Source organism: Thalassophryne amazonica, chromosome 3 (assembly GCF_902500255.1).
Source record: "Thalassophryne amazonica chromosome 3, fThaAma1.1, whole genome shotgun sequence".
In the NCBI taxonomy this organism is placed as follows: domain Eukaryota; kingdom Metazoa; phylum Chordata; class Actinopteri; order Batrachoidiformes; family Batrachoididae; genus Thalassophryne; species Thalassophryne amazonica.
The window spans coordinates 28,540,026-28,563,064 of NC_047105.1; the positions used below are offsets into that span (position 1 = coordinate 28,540,026).

The following is a 23,039-nucleotide window of genomic DNA, read 5'->3' on the forward strand; positions in this document are numbered from 1 at the left end:
AGCCTTTGTGCAGCCCTGCCGGGTAATACCCGTGGAGACACGAAGGTCGGACCCCAGAGACGGAGAGCTGGTTTTAGTACACAAACGCGCTCATCGGAGGGTGAGCGTGTGCCGCGTGTATCTAAAAAATACTAACGGGATCTGACAACCTCCCGAACATGAACACTGTCTCCCCTAGCAAACTCAGGACATCCAGGCTGCCATCTGTTTAAACCCGCGACTGTATGGAAAGAGGTTTAGGGCAATCTGTCCAGAGAACATTATTGTAGAAAGAGCAGCACGGTGGCTTAATGGTTAGCACTGTTGCATCACAGCAAGAAGGCTGTGGGTTTAATTCCCACCTGTGGCTTTTCTGTGTGAAGTTTTCGTGTTCTCCCCATGTTTGTGTGGGTTCTGTCTGGGTTCTCTGGCCTCCTCCCATATCCAAAGACATGTAGGTTAGGTGGATTGGAAACAAAAAAAAAAAAAAAAAAAAACTGTCCATAGGTGTGTCTGCAGGTGTAACTGTTTGCATGTCAACATGTGGTCTTGTGACAGACTGGCGTCCTGTCTAGGGTGTACCCCACCTTGCGCTCTATGACTGCTGGGATAGGCTCCAGCCCCCTGCGACCCTTAACTGGACTAAGCGGTTTAAGATGAGTATGTGTGAGTGTGTGGCTGAACTATGAAGGTTTGGCAAACATCTGTATGGCTTTTGTTTTTTTTTTGTTTTTTTTTTGTTTTTTTTAACAAAGGTATCCTTGGCCTTGGTCCATGGAACTGGCTTAAAGCACCGCTCCAGACTGGTCCAGGTCAACCTGGAGCTCTTTTTATGTTTTGCTTGGTGTGTCCCCTATCACAGATTTTCTTCTTAGGTTTTATTTCTTACTGCTACATCGGGTCCTTGTGCTTCCTATCTTATGGGCCTATCACACTGAACGCATCAGGCCGATACGTCAAAGCTTTCGAATGCGTTGTAACGCCAGTTGCTTCGCTTCAGAAGCGTCAAGGAGGTCGGAAATTGCTACGTCACACTCTGGCTGTTTCCACAACCCGAAAAAAGTTCAGTGATCGCCATCTTGAATTTGCATCACCTGAACCACAAAAAAAGCTTTAAAAAAAAAAAAAAAACAGCAGAATGATTTTCCCATCACCCTGCTGGGAGAGCTTTTTTCGGCTACTTTTCGGAGTGACGCCGAACGAGGGAGGACTGACGACTTGGTGAGATATCGATCAAACTGTGACAGCGGGCCGACCCACACGGAGAAGCCGGGATTTGGGGCATCATCCCTGGGCAGAGCGAGGCAGGCAGCCGGGGTGATGGAGGAGACCCACTCAGTCTGAGATCTTCCACTTTTTGGATATACAAGGTCTGTTAGAAAAGTATCAGACTTTTTTTTTTTTTCTTTCAAAAACCTGACATATTTGAATCACGTGTGCTTGCATGAGCCAACCTTGAACCTTTGTGTGCATGCATGAATTTTTTTACGCCTGTCGATTGCATCATTTGCTGGCAAGCAGCATTTGTATGAGGTCGTGTGTAGTGCTCTCGGCAGATTTTCATTGCAAGGAAAAAGGCGGAAATGACGCAATGGACAGGCGTGAAAAAATTCACGCGTGTGCACAAAGGTTCAAGGTTGGCTCATGCAAGCACACGTGGTTCAAGTCAAAAAAAAAAAAAAAAAAAAAAAGGTCCGATATTTTTCTAACAGACCTCGTATGCAAAGTCCCAGTTTGCCCAACAGAGTTTAGTTCTGCAGCTTTATCGAGGTGAGAATAATATAAAAGTAAAATGTGACGTTTACTGCACTGCTGTGAAGGTTTAATGATCGGCTAACCTTTTAGCACAGTTGATCTGAGTGAACGCTTTAATTTGTAAATGGTTCAGTCTTTTTATTTTTACCAAATAAAGCTACAGCTTTTTTGGAGACCACAAAAGCTCAACTTTAAAAAACTTTTTTTTTTCCATCGTGTGTTTTTTCTCTCTTTTTTTTTTCTTTATATATAAACTGTTTAGTGTTTCTTTATATTTTAAGAAATATTTTTATTTGTCCCAATCAGGAACATTTGCTGTGCAAACAACCAAACTTCCATTGATGAGCTGAACACCATGAAGTCCAGTCGAAAGAAAACATCTCTGCTCTTCAAAATAGGAGAAAAGTGTCAGCAACACCACCAGAGTTCAAAGCTGCAGAAGAGACTTATCTGGTCCGAAGAATCCAGCATAACATCACCTGCTTCTAAATAAAAGGCTCTTTCAACAGCAACTATTTTATTATTTTTTTAAAAAGCTGTTTCATTTTATATTTTAACAATAAATGAACGGATCATTAAAAATGTCCACAAATCAAAGTCAAAAGACATTTGAACAGGTACAACCCCTGGCACAAATTATGGAATCACCGGCCTCGGAGGATGTTCATTCAGTTGTTTAATTTTGTAGAAAAAAAGCAGATCACAGACATGACACAAAACCAAAGTCATTTCAAATGGCAACTTTTAGGCTTTAAGAAACACTATAAGAAATCAGGAAAAAAAAAAAATTGTGGCAGTCAGTAACGGTTACTTTTTTAGACCAAGCAGAGGGAAAAAAATATGGAATCAATTCTGAGGAAAAAATTATGGAATCATGATAAACAAAAGAACGCTCCAACACATCACTAGTATTTTGTTGCACCTCCTCTGGCTTTTATAACAGCTTGCAGTCTCTGAGGCATGGACTTAATGAGTGACAAACAGTACTCTTCATCAGTCTGGCTCCAACTTTCTCTGATTGCTGTTGCCAGATCAGCTTTGCAGGTTGGAGCCTTGTCATGGACCATTTTCTTCAAGTTCCACCAAAGATTTTCAATTGGATTAAGATCCGGACTATTTGCAGGCCATGACATTGACCCTATGTGTCTTTTTGCAAGGAATGTTTTCACAGTTTTTGCTCTATGGCAAGATGCATTATCATCTTGAAAAATGATATCATCCCCAAACATCCTTTCAATTGATGGGATAAGAAAAGTGTCCAAAATATCAACGTAAACTTGTACATTTATTGATGATGTAATGACAGCCATCTCCCCAGTGCCTTTACCTGACATGCAGCCCCATATCATCAATGACTCTGGAAATTTACATGTTCTCTTCAGGCAGTCATCTTTATAAATCTCATTGGAAAGGCACCAAACAAAAGTTCCAGCATCATCACCTTGCCCAATGCAGATTCGAGATTCATCACTGAATATGACTTTCATCCAGTCATCCACAGTCCACGATTGCTTTTCCTTAGCCCATTGTAACCTTGTTTTTTTTCTGTTTAGGTGTTAATGATGGCTTTCGTTAAGCTTTTCTGTATGTAAATCCCCATTTCCTTTAGGCGGTTTCTTACAGTTCGGTCACAGACGTTGACTCCAGTTTCCTCCCATTCGTTCCTCATTTGTTTTGTTGTGCATTTTCGATTTTTTGAGACATATTGCTTTAAGTTTTCTGTCTTGACGCTTTGATGTCTTCCTTGGTCTACCAGTATGTTTGCCTTTAACAACCTTCCCATGTTGTTTGTATTTGGTCCAGAGTTTAGACACAGCTGACTGAACAACCAACATCTTTTGCAACATTGCGTGATGATTTACCCTCTTAAGAGTCTGATAATCCTCTCCTTTGTTTCAATTGACATCTCTCATGTTGGAGCCATGATTCACGTCAGTCCACTTGGTGCAACAGCTCTCCAAGGTGTGATCATACCTTTTTAGATGCAGACTAACGAGCAGATCTGATCTGATGCAGGTGTTAGTTTTGGGGATGAAAATTTACAGGGTGATTCCATAATTTTTTTTTCCTCAGAACTGAGTGAGTCCACATTTTTTTCCCTCTGCTTGGTCTAAAAAAGTAACCGTTACTGACTGCCACAATTTTTTTTCTTGATTTCTTATAGTGTTTCTTAAAGCCAGAAAGTTGCCATTTGAAATGACTTTAGTTTTGTGTCATGTCTGTGATCTGCTTTTTTCCTACAAAATTAAACAACTGAATAAACATCCGCTGAGGCCGGTGATTCCATAATTATTGCCAGGGGTTGTAGAAGCTCTCCACTTATTGCACTCAAATTCATATTTTAGAAATGACTCTGTCCTGATAACATTAAAGGCAATTACATATTTTGGCAAAATTACAAGTTGAAATGAGTATAAAAAAAAAAAAAAAAAAAAAAAAAAGAGGTTTATGTCACAGAAATCCTACTTTACAATCACACTGCAGTCATTGTTAAATTATTTCCTGTTGCATTTATAATAAACATTTGTATTTATTGACATTGTCTGTTTTTCTGGTTGAAATGAGATATAAAGAATCTACCAGACTTTAATGTACAAGTTTCCATGTTATTTTGTTTAAAAATAAATGTCCGAGGTTCCTTATGTTAAATCAAATAACAGGTGGTTTTAATTTACAGATGAAAGGTTTCTAAAGAACCATTTATTGATTATTTAGCTATTTTCATTACAAGTGTTCTAAACTTTTTTTTTTTTTTTTTAACAGTAATCACAAATTTTGAGGTAACAAACAACAACAAAAAAACATTTCCAAGGATTTTTCTTCAGAAAACTGCTCTATAAATGAGCAGTCCTGTGACATGTTTCTGTTTTGTAGAGATCAGCGGTTTCTGCCACTAGTCTTCCATGTTTTGGCCCGACGCATCGTTCCTATTGGACAGCGTGAAGATACGTCACAGCTCAGAGTGTCGAAAGTTGGATTGGGTTGAACTCATTAGCCTGCCGACAAGCGGCAATGCGCGCTCCCGTCAGAAGTCAGTGTGAAAGGCCCATTACTGTATGGTTGTGAGACTTGAACTTTAACCAGTGACCTAAGGTGATGCCTGGATGTCTTTTTGGAAGATCCTTGGCTACCATAAGAATGACTTTGCATCACATGCAAAGTCGACATGCCCAGCGCTCCACAATTTCTCTTATACTCACTGGGCTGGTAAGCAGTGAAAGCCGAGATAGGCATGTCCCAACTTGTCCCCTGGCACGCCGAAACGGAGGTGTTCTCCTTTGTCTCACTCGATCAGCGAATCGGTCCTGACGCGCGAAGCCTCCGCACGGCTTTCCGTGACAAAATCTCTTGTTAAAAGTGAAATCTGCCGGAAAATGGCTGATGTCCAGCTCTTGTGATAACCAGAGAAATTGCTCATGACGGTCCCAGCTCCACAAAGCCATCCGATTAGAAATGATTGGTGTTTTCTGCCTCTCGATGGTGGCTAGGGAGTGTGGCGTGCCGTGTGCCATTGTGGGACATCCTTAAAGCTGTAGTAACAGTCCTTATTCTCTGTGAAGCCCGTAAAATTTTCACCAAAAGCCAGATAAATTTTTTGAATTGTTTCCAGCTGCTTACCTCTAACAGTTTCTGAAAAAATTCTGATGGGAAAAAAAGCCCAAATCATTCGGCCATTTCCTGACAATGAAAATCCGACGAGGGGGCTGGACCACTCCTCCCACAAGGCGTGCTCATAGGCGAATGACGCAACCGACAGGCGTGGAAAAACTCACATGCACACGAAGGTTCAACCTTGGCTGACGTAAAAACATATGAATCAAATCCATATGGTTTTTGATAAAAATAATAAGGTCGGATACTTTTCTAATAGACCTCCTACACTCAACAAAAAATAAATGCAACACTTATCACCATTTCCCTCAAATATTGTTCACAAACCAGTCTAAATCTGTGAGAGTGAGTACTTCTCCTTTGCTGAGATAATCCATCCCACCTCACAGGTGTGCCATATCAAGATGCTGATTAGACACCATGATTAGTGCACAGGTGTGCCTTAGACTGCCCACAATAAAAGGCCATTCTGAAAGGTGCAGTTTTATCACACAGCACAATGCTACAGATGTCGCAAGATTTGAGGGAGCGTGCAAATGGCATGCTGACAGCAGGAATGTCAACCAGAGCTGTTGCTCGTGTATTGAATGTTCATTTCTCTACCATAAGCCATCTCCAAAGGCGTTTCAGAGAATTTGGCAGTACATCCAACCAGCCTCACAACCGCAGACCATATGTAACCACACCAGCCCAGGACCTCCACATCCAGCATGTTCACCTCCACGATCGTCTGAGACCAGCCACTCGGACAGCTACTGAAACAATCGGTTTGCATAACCAAAGAATTTCTGCACAAATTGTCAGAAACCGTCTCAGGGAAGCTCATCTGCATGCTCGTCATCCTCATCGGGGTCTCGATCTGACTCCAGTTCGTCGTCGTAACTGACTTGAGTGGGCAAATGCTCACATTCGCTGGCGTTTGGCACGTTGGAGAGGTGTTCTCTTCACGGATGAATCCTGGTTCACACTGTCCAGGGCAGATGGCAGACAGCGTGTGTGGCATCGTGTGGGTGAGCGGTTTTCTGATGTCAATGTTATGGATCGAGTGGCCCATGGTGGCGGTGGGGTTATGGTATGGGCAGGCGTCTGTTACAGACGAAGAACACAGGTGCATTTTATTGAAGGCATTTTAAATGCACAGAGATACCGTGACGAGATCCTGAGGCTCATTGTTGTGCCATACAGCCAAGAACATCACCTCATGTTGCAAGGATCTGTACACAATTCTTGGAAGCTGAAAATGTCCCAGTTCTTGCATGGCCGGCATACTCACCGGACATGTCACCCATTGAGCATTTTGGGATGCTCTGGACCGGCGTATATGACAGCGTGTACCAGTTCCTGCCAATATCCAGCAACTTCGCACAGCCATTGAAGAGGAGTGGACCAACATTCCACAGGCCACAACTGACAACCTGATCAACTCTATGCGAAGGAGATGTGTTGCACTGCATGAAGCAAATGGTGGTTACACCAGATACTGACTGGTATCCCCCCCAATAAAACAAAACTGCACCTTTCAGAGTGGCCTTTTATTGTGGACAGTCTAAGGCACACCTGTGCACTAATCATGGTGTCTAATCAGCATCTTGGTATGGCACACCTGTGAGGTGGAATGGATTTTCTCAGCAAAGGAGAAGTGCTCACTATCACAGATTTAGACTGGTTTGTGAACAATATTTGAGGGAAATGGTGATAGTGTATGTGGAAAAAGTTTTAGATCTTTGAGTTCATCTCATACAAAATGGGAGCAAAACCAAAAGTGTTGCATTTATATTTTTGTTGAGTGTATATCACTGTGATAAATGCGGTGTTTTTATATGGTGTGGGATCTTAATTTTTTTTCTAATATTTCCATGTCCTTCCTGATATGACGCAGATTCCCGCAGCTTTCAAAGAACAGCTCTGTAGCTCAGTGGTAATGTCTCTGACCGACAATCAGAACTTTTGAAACGTGCGAGTTTGTGTTCAGTGGGTGGTGTGTTTTTTTTCTTTTAAAAAAATTATTCCACATAAGCGGCGCAATGTGGTTCCACACGTACCAGCTGGTTTTATTTTTTATTTCTTCCATATAAGCGGCGCCATGTGCTGCACCTCGCACTGTTCCTGCTTGAAAGACGTGCAAGAACTCTCGCACCGGGTTCATGCACGCCTGCCCGTCAGCGCAATATTTTCATGGTGCGCTAATTTCCAACTGTTTCGCATGGTTTCGCCGCAATCGACAAGCCGTCGACCAAACTTCGCACTGTGTGTGAAGGGGCCCTTTTATTTGTTTTTCTGTATCTTTTTAGCTGATGCATCATACAGAAATTGTTTTCAATAATTTCATTGTTTAGGCGACTGCACAATGATAATAAAGATATCTTGAATATTAGCTCAACATTTTGCTTCCCAGTGGTTCTTGGACTCCAACAGGGTTGCCTCTGGTGACTGATCCTGTTTGTGATTTTCATGGACAGTATTTGATGGAGTCAAGGACTGGTTGGTATCTGGTTTGGTGCCTTCAGAATTACATCTCTTTTTGCAGATGATGTGGTTCTGTGTGCTTCATCAGACTGAACTCCGATGTGCACTGGGCAGGTTTGAGGCTGAGTGTGACGCAATTGGGATGAAGCTCAGCATCTCCAAATCTGAGACTATGGTCGTTTGACAGAAAAGGGTGGATTGTCCCCTCTGGGTCAGGGAAGAGTTATCACCCCAAGTGGAGGAGTTCGAGTACTATCTTGGAGACCTTGGATTCATGAGACCTCCGGGTATCCCGTGGTGTATTACCATGCATAGCAGGTGCCGGAGGCAGAGCAGGGAGAGGAAGCAGAAACATGGACAACAGGAGGGCCTGCAAGCCCAGCTAAGGAACCAACCGCAGAGATCTCCGCTACCTTATAGCTTCCTCACAAACACCAGATCCCTTGCAAACAAGATTGATGAGCTGCATCACAGATCGCCTAGAAATGCCACATCTGCGAGTGTTGTCTACTGATTATTAGCAAATCTTTGCTGCACCTGCATATCCCCAATGCCACAGTGGAGCCAGCAGGCCATACCATTCACCGCTATAATTGGACAGAAACCTCCAGTAAGAGCATCAGACGGGGGACTCTGTATTTACATGCTCTTCTACCTGCCACGGGAGCTAACTGTATCCATTGTGACTGCTGTTTACACACACACAAGACTCACACAAGACTCAGACACAACACAGACATTAGACACACCAGACATGGAGGATGGGCAGCGGTAACGAAAACATGACGGGGAACGGGGTGACAGAAGCACACGCATACACACCAACAACACGACGGGTACAAAGGACTGAGACACACACACACACAGACAAGATGACGTGCATATAAACACACTGGACTCGGAGGACAGACATGACACAAAAACCAAATAAAAGCCCCTGAACAGATAACTCCACAACATATATTAGTATATAGTACATATTTCATATTTAAACAATTTTTGTGGTGTATAAGATGCCTTGTTTCTTATACGGTGTACAGCAGCTGTAAAGATGATTCTATTCTATGAGTGGGGGTAAGATGGAGTGTGAGATCAATAGATGGATTGGGGCTACATCTGAGGTCCTAAAGATGCTGTACCAGATCATTGTGGTTAAAGAGCTGAGCCTGAAGGCAAGGCTCTCCATTTACACTCACTTGTGGTCATGAACTTTGGGTAATGACTAAAAGAACAAGGTCGTAGATACAAGTGTCAGAAAGGGGGTATCTGGGCTGACACTCTGGGACAGGGCGAGATGGTTGAATATCTGGGAGAGACACAGAGTAGAGTCACTGCTCTTTCACATGGAAAGGAACCAGCTGAGATGGTTCCTCACCCAAGGGAGGTCCAGGCATGTCCAAATGGAAGGAGGCCCTGGGGAAGGCTCATGACATGCTGGAGGGATTCTATTTCCTAACTGGTTTGGGAACACTTCGGGATCCTAGACTAAACTGCTTGGTCTACTGTCCTCATGACTTGGACCCAAATAAGTGGCAGAAAATGAATGAATGAATTATTGAAGAAGGTTTTTCCCAAACTGAGTGCTGATTGTATTTGGGATGGTCTGTTCCTGAAAGTGTTGTACAAATACAGTTATTATTATCATGATTGCTATTATTAAGCTGTGTAGGCAATTATATTGTTTGTACATTTTCTTGTCATTATTCCTCTTTTTCTTCTGCAATGTAAGTCTATGGCAAGCTGCAATAACTATATAGTAAAAAGTTGTATAATTTGGCATATTAAGGGCACTCCCAGTAATCCCAAAATGATTTTTCAGTCTCGAGTAGAATATGATGATCCACGGTATCAAATGCAGCACTGGGATGGAACAGCACTAGAACCGTAGTGGTGTCAGAATCCAATGCAAGCAGAAGATCATTTACCACTTTAGTGAGAGCTGTCTCTGTGGAATGATATTTTTCTAAAAGCAGACTGCAGTGGCTCAAAAAGATTATCCTCAGTAAGGTGGTCCATGAGATGCTGTGAAACCACTTTTTCCTGAACTTTAGAACAAAATTATAGATTTGATATCAGCCTATAGTTTTCCAGTATACTCGGGTGAAGATTAGATTTCTTAAGTAATGGTTTAATCACTGCAGATCTGAAACATTTAGGAACAGATCCAGAAGTTAATGACATATTGATAATTTCCAGCACAATGTGCCCAAGAGATTAATTATTAATTAATAAGAAATCATATACTCTCAGAGCTTGGCTGTTGAAACCACCTCCAGTAATCAGAGGAATTTTCTACAGCTGCTGCTTGTCTCATGTGCTTCATGGTGTGGAGAACACATGTGGAATCATCTCAAAGGTAATTATTTGTAATATTTATATTGTAATGGCTTCGTAAAATAGTTACGTTTTCATTCCTTTTTAAGAGTATCTAAAATTGTGCTTATTGTATCTCATCATAATCATTTAGATGAGCTGCACTGTCGTGCAGCACTGATGCCATGACTTGCAGTGACACACTGTTTTCAAATAGATTGTGCAATGTTGACATGTAGTTCTCAAAATTAATGCGTGCTAAAGAGTTTGAACATTTAAAAATTTTCTTTGCACACAGCTGCACCCAGTTTACAACAGTATACAATAAGTTTAAGTGTACCTTAAAAGGTACCTTAACTGTTATTTATTCCCCTTAGGTGGAACAGACTAGGTAACAACTGGCCCCAGGCCTGGGAACATGTGCTGGTGCCGCACATATTTGCACTGTAGCTGTTGTTTATGCCAGAAAAACACTGATGATCTCGTCATCAAGAACCACCTCTGTATTCATGTGGAAAGCACAACCTGATTGGCTAGTAAGATGCAGGCCACATGCACAATGCTTCAAAAATACACTTAAGCCTCTTTCAGACCGGGTCAACGCCGAGCTTATCTACGTGGCAATAAACTGAGCGATGGAAAGCGGTCCGTGAAATGGATGCAAAAAATTACACATTTAATTTTTTTGCACACTTTCGGTGTAGATCTCCAGACGCAGCTTCACTGCCAGTGCAACGCCTCCAAACCACGGAAGAAGAATAGGTGGGCCAAGCTTCCCCCCCTGCGCTCAACTTACGCAGCCTTTCCTGTGTATCAGATACACAGCACAATGCAACTGTACACAGGCCTGCAGCACTGCTGGCGAGTTAACACAAACCATCAATAGATCAGGTGGCAACAGACCCATACGGAATGCAGAGTTATGGGTGTGACATAAGTGTTCTGATCAATGAAAAATTGCAGTGCCCTCCACAAGTATTGGGACACTTGGTATTTCACACATTTTAATTTGTTTGAGATTTCAATTAAACCATTACTTAAAAAGCCATCACTTGACCCAGCTATCTTAGCTAATTATAGGCCAATCTCCAACCTTCCTTTTCTCTCAAAGATTCTTGAGAGGGTAGTTGTAAAACAGCTAACTGATCACCTGCAGAGGAATGGTCTATTTGAAGAGTTTCAGTCAGGTTTTAGAATTCATCATAGTACAGAAACAGCATTAGTGAAGGTTACAAATGATCTTCTTATGGCTTCGGACAGTGGACTTATCTCTGTGCTTGTTCTGTTGGACCTCAGGGCTGCTTTTGATACTGTTGACCATAAAATTTTATTACAGAGATTAGAGCATGTCATAGGTATTAAAGGCATTGCGCTGCGGTGGTTTGAATCATATTTGTCTAATAGATTACAGTTTGTTCATGTAAATGGGGAATCTTCTTCACAGACTAAAGTTAATTATGGAGTTCCACAAGGTTCTGTGCTAGGACCATTTTATTCACTTATACATGCTTCCCTTGGGCAGTATTATTAGACGGTATTGCTTAAATTTTCATTGTTACGCAGATGATACCCAGCTTTATCTATCCATGAAGCCAGAGGATACGCACCAATTAGCTAAACTGCAGGATTGTCTTACAGACATAAAGACATGGATGACCTCTAATTTCCTGCTTTTAAACTCAGATAAAACTGAAGTTATTGTACTTGGCCCCACAAATCTTAGAAGCATGGTGTCTAACCAGATCGTTACTCTGGATGGCATTTCCCTGATCTCTAGTAATACTGTGAGAAATCTTGGAGTTATTTTTGATCAGGATATGTCATTCAAAGCGCATATTAAACAAATATGTAGGACTGCCTTTTTGCATTTACGCAATATCTCTAAAATCAGAAAGGTCTTGTCTCAGAGTGATGCTGAAAAACTAATTCATGCATTTGTTTCCTCTAGGCTGGACTATTGTAATTCATTATTATCAGGTTGTCCTAAAAGTTCCCTAAAAAGCCTTCAGTTGGTTCAGAATGCTGCAGCTAGAGTACTGACGGGGACTAGCAGGAGAGAGCATATCTCACCCGTGTTGGCCTCCCTTCATTGGCTTCCTGTTAATGCTAGAATAGAATTTAAAATTCTTCTTCTTACTTATAAGGTTTTGAATAATCAGGTCCCATCTTATCTTAGGGACCTCATAGTACCATATTACCCCATTAGAGCGCTTCGCTCTCAGACTGCGGGCTTACTTGTAGTTCCTAGGGTTTGTAAGAGTAGAATGGGAGGCAGAGCCTTCAGCTTTCAGGCTCCTCTCCTGTGGAACCAGCTCCCAATTCAGATCAGGGAGACAGATACCCTCTCTACTTTTAAGATTAGGCTTAAAACTTTCCTTTTCGCTAAGGCTTATAGTTAGGGCTGGATCGGGTGACCCTGGACCATCCCTTGGTTATGTTGCTTTAGACGTAGACTGTGTTTCATAATTATTGTATGGGCTTGCCTTGCAATGTGGAGCGCCTTGGGGCAACTGTTTGTTGTGATTTGGCGCTATACAAGAAAAAAGTTGATTGATTGAATTACAAAAAGTAAATCAGGCTTCTCAATATAAAAATTTCTAAAATTATTTTCCTTAAACTCAAACTCAAAGCAAGTCTCTGCAAACTGATGTAAATTGATTAAAAATATGGAATGCTTCGGTATAACACCTGTAAATACAACCCCTGGCAAAAATTATGGAATCACCAGCCTCGGAAGATGTTCATTCAGTTGTTTAATTTTGTAGAACAAAAACAGATTACAGACATGACACAAAACTAAAGTAATTTCAAATGCCAACTTTCTGGCTTTAAGAAACACTATAAGAAATCAGGAAAAAAATTGTGGCAGTCAGTAACGGTTACTTTTTTAGACCAAGCAGAGGGAAAAAAAATATGGAATCACTCAATTCTGAGGAAAAAATTATGGAATCATGAAAAACAAAAGAATGCTCCAACACATCACTAGTATTCTGTTGCACCTCCTCTGGCTTTTATAACAGCTTGCAGTCTCTGAGGCATGGACTTAATGAGTGACAAACAGTACTCTTCATCAATCTGGCTCCAACTTTCTCTGATTGATGTTGCCAGATCAGCTTTGCAGGTTGGAGCCTTGTCATGGACCATTTTCTTCAACTTCCACCAAAGATTTTCAATTGGATTAAGATCCGGACTATTTGCAGGCCATGACATTGACCCTAGGTGTCTTTTTGCAAGGAATGTTTTCACAGTTTTTGCTCTATGGCAAGATGCATTATCATCTTGAAAAATGATTTCATCATCCCCAAACATCCTTTCAATTGATGGGATAAGAAAAGTGTCCAAAATATCAACGTAAACTTCTGCATTTATTGATGATGTAATGACAGCCATCTCCCCAGTGCCTTTACCTGACATGCAGCCCCATATCATCAATGACTGTGGAAATTTACATGTTCTCTTCAGGCAGTCATCTTTATAAATCTCATTGGAACGGCACCAAACAAAGTTCCAGCATCATCACCTTGCCCAATGCAGATTCGAGATTCATCACTGAATATGACTTTCATCCAGTCATCCACAGTCCACGATTGCTTCTCCTTAGCCCATTGTAACCTTGTTTTTTTTTCTGTTTAGGTGTTAATGAAGGCTTTCATTTAGCTTTTCTGTATGTAAATCCCATTTCCTTTAGGCGGTTTCTTACAGTTCGGTCACAGACGACTCCAGTTTTCTCCTATTTGTTCCTCATTTGTTTTGTTGTGCATTTTCGATTTTTGAGACATATTGCTTTAAGTTTTCTGTCTTGACGCTTTGATGTCTTCCTTGGTCTACCAGTATGTTTGCCTTTAACAACCAACATCTTTTGCAACATTGCGTGATGATTTACCCTCTTTTAAGAGTTTGATAATCCTCTCCTTTGTTTCAATTGACATCTCCAGGGGTTGTAATCAGTTTTATTGACACTTTTCTTGAGACAAGTCAGGGAATAGATACATGAACATTTCCAAGTCACTGACTATGTCTTGGACTTTATTTACAACAATTATTAAGAAATACAAACAGTATGACACTCTATACAGTGGTACAGAGGAGGATTTTCTTAAAAAGAAGACCCCAAATTCAGCTTCACCTCTGACATCTACAACCCCTGGCAAAAATTATGGAATCACCGGCCTCGGAGGATGTTCATTCAGTTGTTTAATTTTGTAGAAAAAAAGCAGATCACAGACATGACACAAAACTAAAGTCATTTCAAAAGGCAACTTTCTGGCTTTAAGAAACACTATAAGAAATCAAGAAAAAAAGATTGTGGCAGTCAGTAACGGTTACTTTTTTAGACCAAGCAGAGGAAAAAAATATGGACTCACTCAATTCTGAGGAATAAATTATGGAATCACCCTGTAAATTTTCATCCCCAAAACTAACACCTGCATCAAATCACATCTGCTTGTTAGTCTGAATCTAAAAAGGAGTGATCACACCTTGGAGAGCTGTTGCACCAAGTGGACTGACATGAATCATGGCTCCAACACGAGAGATGTCAGTTGAAACAAAGGAGAGGATTATCAACTCTTAAAAGAGGGTAAATCATCACACAATGTTGCAAAAGATGTTGGTTGTTCACAGTGAGCTGTGTCTAAACTCTGGACCAAATACAAACAACATGGGAAGGTTGTTAAAGGCAAACATACTGGTAGACCAAGGAAGACATCAAAGCGTCAAGACAGAAAACTTAAAGCAATATGTCTCAAAAATCGAAAATGCACAACAAAACAAATGAGGAACGAATGGGAGGAAACTGGAGTCAACGTCTGTGACCGAACTGTAAGAAACCGCCTAAAGGAAATGGGATTTACATACAGAAAAGCTAAACGAAAGCCATCATTAACACCTAAACAGAAAAAAAACAAGGTTACAATGGGCTAAAGAAAAGCAATCGTGGACTGTGGATGAAAGTCATATTCAGTGATGAATCTCGAATCTGCATTGGGCAAGGTGATGATGCTGGAACTTTTGTTTGGTGCCGTTCCAATGAGATTTATAAAGATGACTGCCTGAAGACAACATGTAAATTTCCACAGTCACTGATGATATGGGGCTGCATGTCATGTAAAGGCACTGGGGAGATGGCTGTCATTACATCATCAATAAATGCACAAGTTTACGTTGATATTTTGGACACTGTTCTGATGTTTAAGGATGATGAAATCATTTTTCAAGAAGATAATGCATCTTGCCATAGAGCAAAAACTGTGAAAACATTCCTTGCAAAAAGACACATAGGGTAAATTTCATGACATAGGGTTAATGTCAATGAGCAGATGTGATTTGATGCAGGTGTTGGTTTTGGGGATGGAAATTTACAGGGTGATTCCATAATTTATTCCTCAGAATTGAGTGAGTCCATATTTTTTTCCTCTGCTTGGTCTAAAGTAACCGTTACTGACTGCCACAATCTTTTTTCTTGATTTCTTATAGTGTTTCTTAAAGCCAGAAAGTTGCCATTTGAAATGACTTTAGTTTTGTGTCATATCTGTGATCTGCTTTTTTTCTACAAAATTATACAACAGAATGAACATCCTCAGAGGCCGGTGATGCCATAATTTTTGCCAGGGGTTGTACAAGAAGAGATCATCAGACTTTTATCTTCTTCTTATAAATCATATTTGAGCTTGATCACAATATTTAGTGTCAACTCTGTTGTAATGTAGAAAACACCACAAGTCACAAGTGATAAGCAAGTCACTTGATGTCCAAATATTTATGGACCTGACTGTAAAAGAGAGGGAAGAGACCTTTGTAAGATGCTGGACTGTGATAAGGTTCACTGAAGTCAGTCAGTGGATCCTGTTTGTTCTGGATTGTTATTCATACGTCAAGCCTGGAGGGACTCTGGAGGGATTCATACGTCCTGGAGGGACTCTCGTGCCTTTGTCAGATGTGGTTGCGTGTTGATCGTCTATGCTGTTGGCAGTCAACCAGCCATCTTTTGTCATCTTTCATGCTTGTAAGGAATGTCAGCACATTACTTCTGCTAAATGAACCACAATGACAAAAATGCGGCTCCTGTCCGTGAGAAGGTTGCTTCTTGAGCCCCCTCCTGCCTGAACCATTCTGCTTCCTGCCCTGACAGTCAGTCCTGTAGGTCTACACTAGGAATTAAAGACCAGTCCTGCCACTGTGTGTTGTGTGTAGGAGCTCATTCTACCAAACGTTCATGATGACAACTAAAGGCCCAGTCACACTATGACGTGAGATTCATAAAACCTCAATGAAATGCTGGAGAAGACTCTCCAGGGGTCCAAATTTCATGTTTTTAATGCAGGTCGATGTAGCTCAGCAGAGGGTGACGCTGTACTGGCGGAGCTTGATGTTTGCCAACTGTCCACTGACTTACCCTCAGATGAAGTTCAAGTTTTGTGATTGGAAGGGAGGTGCATTGGTAGCGCACTCCACAGAGCAGTAGAGAAGCTTGGCGGAGATGATCACCAACTCAGTGCTTGTGACGTCAGGAGCCTACATACAGTCGACGTAACTGTGATTGTGTCACGTGCTACTGGTGCATTGTGGAGACTGATTCCACATATTCCTTCACATTTCTTCACACACGTCTTCATGACCAAGAGATCCAAAGGAGATGGTCCATCCAGTCAAGCTTATGACTTTGACCACTGGAGGTTGGCAGAGATGAAAGGAGCAGCACTACTGGGGAAGGTGATGCAGTGGTAATGGAGCTCAACTGTTGCTTGCAATTTATCATGAATGTTGAAGGTTTAAGCAAGTTGAAATTTTTTCTGGGACCACAACAAACATCAGCATTGCTCGACTGAGTTAAGGCCCCCTGACATTTGCACAACTTTGATCTGCGCACTTGCACACATGTCGTCGTGACAATCCCACCCGCTGTGTTACCAGCTAGATGCCATGCTTTGTTCCACTGACTGCCACATGCTGTGCGCTGGATGCTGCGTATATAAAATAATTATTTCGCAGAGGATTAATCATTTTCTCTGCAAGTTGGTTGCTGAAAACGGCTCTAATCACTTTCTGAATCACAGAGCACTAGTCAAGCCGGAGCCTGAATGAGCTGGAGAAAGCATTTGGAGCCGTCTAAAAAGGTAATTATTTGTCATGTTTACAATGTCATGGCTTGGTAAAACAGTTGCGTGTTCTTCCCTTCTTGTGTGCAGCTGTAAAAGTATGTTTATGATAGATTTAACATTCTTGTTATAATCGTTCAGACGAGCTGCACTCTGATGTGGTGCACTGAGGCAATCACTCACACTGTTCACTTCTTCATTACTCGACTTGACGAGCTGCACGTCATGTTGGCGACTAGATTGCACAACGTTGCATGACATTTATGCGTGAAAGAATTTTTGAACATTTCAAATTTCTCTTTGCGCAATTGCACGCGCCGGTGCCCCTCTCATTCAGTTTACACCCGTTAAAGACACTTTTACTCTCGTGCACGACACAGGGCATGCAAGCACATGCATCAAAGTCATGCAAGTGTCAGAGGATCTTTAGACTTAGCTCCTGTGGAGTCTGACAGACCTCGGTGCTCATCAACATTAATCAACTTTTCACTCTCTGAATACCGAACTAATCATTACATTGTGAATGCACCATAAAGGGTGGAAAATACAGTGCCACCCTTGGGTTTTCACAAGGGATGTCCTGTGTACTATGATGGTTTTGTGACTTCTTCCCTAAAGTTACTTTATACCAATAACTTTTATTCATCAAACACACGTATCCACTAATCACCTCTAGATACATATTTGAGGAACATTCCCCCAGGATTCACCCATCTAGGATTTTTGGTTGCTTAGATAGACAATAAAGGTGTTTTTCAGACCACGTTTTCCTCGACCTTGACCTTTGACCAAACTACTCCCAAATCTAATCACTTCTCCAGTCAAGTAATATTTTCACCAAGTGTGAAGGAAATCTGACCAGCTGTTTTCGAGTTATCTTGTCCAAGGACAGACTGACACAGACACACATACTAACACACCAGAGAAAACACAAGTCTGCTATTGGTGCTTTGACACCTCACAGGCTGCCTAAGTACATCCAACACCATGAAGAGTAGCACGGAGGCATCACAGGAGACAGTCCTGTCTCCCTTCCTATTCACACTCTACACATCAGACTTTAGGTTCTGGTCACAGTCCTGCCACCTGTAAAAGATTTCAGATGCCTCTGCCATTGTGGGCTGCATCATTTGACTAAGAGGCTGAGTACAGGAGTGTTTACTGTTTCGGTACCCTGGCAAAATAATTTCCTTCAGGATAAATAAGTTAATCTTATTTTAACTGGCCTATGTTAAGTTACAAATGTAACTGACTGTTCATATCTAGTTCTCCTACCTTATAGGTACTACCCTGGCTCCAGCTCCCTCCAGATATTTAACATAGGAGGCAGCAATGTAAGACGTTCCTTGAGCCAACACATCTCCAGGAAGGTTTTCCTGTGCCAATACCCCTAAGAAGAAGAAAGAACAGATTGACTTTAAAAACAGCACATTACAAATGTGACTACTGTATTTCCTTGATTAAAACAGGGCTGTGAAATGAAAATTATAAAATCCAAGAAAAATTTGTAGAGGGTCGGCCCGTTGAGCCCCAGAAGCCAAAAATTGTTTGCATCTATTGTTATGCAAAAAAAAAAAAACCTCAAAAGAAGCACATATTTTAAATCATCCTTGATTCAACCTTTCATTTAATCTGTCAACAATAATCTTGAAATAACAGAATATGACATGGAAGTAGGACCTGGAATGATGTTCCTTTTAACTGTAAACCAAATTATGCATTAACTAAGAACAAACTCCATCAACTTCATTAAGACTGAAAAGACTTAATGCATTTCAAAAACCACAGCTTGTCCAATATTTTGAAGATCATGGTAAAATAACAACATACTTTCTTGTAAAAAGGTCACATATTCATGTGTGAATTCCTGTAAATCCCTTAGAAACCACAATGTCTTTTTCCAATGAAAGAAAAAGTCTACATTTATAAAAAAAAAAAAAAGACATTCTTGTATGAATTCCTGTAAATACCTTAAAAGCCAGAGTCTTTTTTCAAATGAAAGAAAGTCTACATTGTTAAAAACGTCACTTAGATTCTTGTGTGAAATCCTGTTTCAATGGCACAATGTTTATTTTTGCAGTGAGAGAAAATTTTTACTGTGGTTAACGTCCTGAAACTGAACTTCTGCTATACAATATTTTTCTTTGTCATTTTCAAAAGTGTTCCATTCAAGAAATATCTCCATTCTCACAGATCCAGTGAAGCTGCATGAAAATGCTGTAGTACACATGCCAGGCCTGTATGTAGCGCTGTAACGCTTCTACAAAAAATGGAGAAGACGACGTGGGGATAACAACAAAAGCTAACACTTTAGAAGCTGACTCACGGATTAAAGTCTTTTAATCTGACCTGTTTCCAGAAATTAATCATCACAGATGAAAACTGTTCTCCACATGACAGCCCTGTTTTGGAAGATGACATCTGGAAATGTGTTAATTCGTTATGATGGAAGTTACTTGTTAAGGGTTGTTTTTAAAAGTTTTTTTTTTTTTTTTTTTTTTTGAAGAGTTTTCAGAGACGTCCCACAGCGTCTCTCTGCTCTGGGTGAGTTTTTCAGCTAGAGGACGCCAGCACTTTGTCCCACCAACTTGAAGAAAAAAAAACAATATGCTAAATTAGACTGTAAAATTACACTGAACGACATGTTACAGAGGCAGGGTGATGACATCATCCCTTCAGTTTTCCACAGTAAGACACTTCTGGCATTTTCAGATTTGTGTGATTAGATAAATATTCCACTCATAAAAGAAAATAACCATTCATCAGCAGAACTGATTGTTTTACACAAGATGAGTGCAATGTGATGTTCAATGACATCACATTCAACAATGTCATGATAATAAATTTAACTTATAATGCATTAATGAAAGGTGCCACTGGGAAGAAAATAAAACCAAGGATAAATAACAGAATAAAAAATAAAATCTTAAGATAAAAACAGTCACCAGAATATAATAAATCCAAAATAAAATAGAATAAAAAGTTTAAGATGCAACAGATTAAAATGATTGAGACCTGTGCTAGGCCTGTCTAAACAGGTATGTCTTGAGGCTTTTTTAAAAGCTTCCACAGTTTGTGGAGCCCTCAGATGGTCAGGGAGTGAGTTCCAAATATGGGGAGCAGCTGAACAGAAGGCCCTGTCTCCCACAGTGTAAAGTTTGGTGGGGAGCCAGTGAAGGTTATGGAGTATAGGTGTCATGTGCTCCTGTTTACATACTCTCATCAGAATTCTAGCTGCACTGCTTTGAATGTATTGAAACCTTTGAAGTTTTTTCCAGAGATCCCAAAGAGCAGGGAGTTACAGTAGTCAAGCCTAGAGGAGACAAAGACATGGACGAGTTTTTCCAGCATCAAAGATGATGATGTACTGCAGTGAGTGTAGTTTCATATTGCTGAAATGGTTCAGTTTTTGCTGCCCAAATATCCAGGAGTGGAACTGAAAAGAAGTGAAGTCTGTGTCGCTTAAAGAACTACCTGAGGAACAGCAGCAGCCACAGACAAACCGGTGACCCGGTGTCACTTCTGGCAATTACCCCTCAGAGAACACGGCCTCTGGACAGCAACCAAATCATTGATTCTTTTGCTCTTAATCAAAACAACAGGTGCATTGTGCTGTTATGAAGACATCAGTGGTAGGTTAAAGATTTTCTCTCTGCCTGCTGTTGGCATTTTTCTCCTGAGGCTAGAGGCTACACGTGGAGGTCTGTCAATATTTGTATTGAACAGTAGCCTAGGTTTGTGTGTGTGATTTTGGTCATTCTGTATGTCATTAATGACTGTCACAGATCAGAATGTGGCTATGTGTGCGCACACCTGTGAATGTGACAGAGGTGTAGCTGCCGTGACACACGAGCCCACAGCACCATCATAAAAATACCAAGCTCCCCCATAGCATCTACAGAAAAAAAAAATCTCTGGAGCCACCACTGGCTGCTCCCTCGTTTTTCCACTGGGGGTTACCACAGCAGATCCAGGGTAGAGCTGCATGTTGATTTGGCACAAGTTTTACACTGGATACCCTTCCTCACACAACTCCACATTATGTGCAAAAATGTGATAATCTGCAGGAAACAGCTGCCGGTACAGATACACACAGTCATGTCATGTGTTAAACCAATTTCGTGTGTACTCATACCCACAGATGATTGTGGAACCAACGGATCTTTTTTTTTTTTAACCCAAGACAGCCAACAGCAGCACGTCTTACATATTTGACCCCAAGCAGATGAATTCTTTATGATTCAGTGATATTGTTCTGACATTTGATCAGTTCTCTCCAGATCTTATGGAGTTAAATTTGTCTCATTAATACTTGCAAATGCACAGAGAGTGATTTACAAATATTCCTTGATTTGTATGTGTGCTTTGTGATCCACAAACACTCATTTCTGATTTGTAACTTGTGTGTGGGTTTTTTACAAATAAATGTATTTGAAATGTATTGTTTTTTTCATAAAAAAAAAGCATTTGCAAATCTGAAAATTGTGATGTGATGTGTCCTTCAGCATTTGTGGATCCCCGATTACATGCATTCATCATTTTGCTCAATTACGCAATATTGAGACATTCTGAGCGCAAAACTGCATAAATCCACAAACAGCTCATGAGTCACACAAAGCAACACCGTCATACTTGCAAATGCACAGAGAACGATTTACAAATATTCCTCGATTTGTACGAGTGCTTTGTGATCCACAAACACAAATTGCTTATTTGTAACGTGTGTGGGCTTTTACAAATAAATATGTATTTGTAAGTATATTGATTTTCATTTGTAAAAAAATAAATAAATAAATAAAAACTGCAAAACTGAAAATCCTGTTTGTGACGTGTGATTCAGTATTTGTGGATCCCTGATTACACGCATTCATCGTTCTGGTCACTTACGCAATATTGATTCATTGTGAGCACAAAACTTCAGTTAAGTTGCACAAATATCTAAATCGCTATTTACATTTCCATCCAGTAGAATGCATTTTGATGAGTGGGGGGACTAAACGTTTCTGACCTTTCAAAGTTGCTCAAGGTCAAATGTCATGTGACCAACACAGGTAAAAAGCCATCCCACCCTGTCAGGTGACGCACTGCATTGTGGGAGAGGTTAGAAGTCATCTGACCCAAACACAGCTGATGCATGTGAGCGGCGCTATTTAAATCCAAGTAATTTATCTCTGTTTAGCAGTATTTTGTGTTAATTCCAGCTCCAAAAGTGTATGTTAAAATTGCTACAGTTAAAAAGCTCGTAGTTGGATCTTTACCTAAATTCTGGGTCTTTTAGTGAAGCTTAGGGCTATTGGCCGGCGATCACCTTAGTATTTCCTGTTTTTCTTGTTGTTTAAAGCTGACAAATTATACTGTACAGTGGTGCCTCGCTATAACGTGGTTCAACTTTCGCTGCCTCGTAGTTTCGTGGATTTTTTTTGTGCCATTTTGCATGCTTTTTTTTTTTTTTTTTTTTTTTTTTTAAACAGCGCACTGTGTTCTGCATCCTCATCAGGCGGGCCGGTTGTGGCACCGGTTGGCATCACCGTGATTGCTCTCTGCCTCCGATGCACTTACCGAGTCTGCGGGCTCGTTAAGCGCCGCAGCGGGCCACTCACACCGCCCCCGTCTGCTGTGCAGAGCTGCGGCCAACTCCAGCAACAGGTCCAGAGACTACGCTTGCTGTTTTGATGCGGAGCGCTCCGGCAGCTCGCAAGGACAGACTTCTTGCAGAAAAATTGGCAGCATTGCATGGTCTCAGTAACCGCAGCCGCAGAGCTCCATGGCCACTGAGAGAGGTTTGTATCTTTTTAATGACTTGGATTCTTTGCGGGT

General features: G+C 41.0%; 1 protein-coding gene across 1 annotated transcript in view; it reads right to left on the minus strand.

Annotated features, from left to right (window-relative positions):
- The window catches only part of zgc:171566, a 47,960-nt gene that overhangs the window by 19,878 nt on the left and 5,043 nt on the right, over nt 1-23,039 (minus strand). The window contains exon 2 of the mRNA XM_034165961.1: nt 18,498-18,612. Coding sequence (XP_034021852.1) covers nt 18,498-18,612 — 115 coding nt within the window. The remainder of the gene's footprint in view (nt 1-18,497; nt 18,613-23,039) is intronic.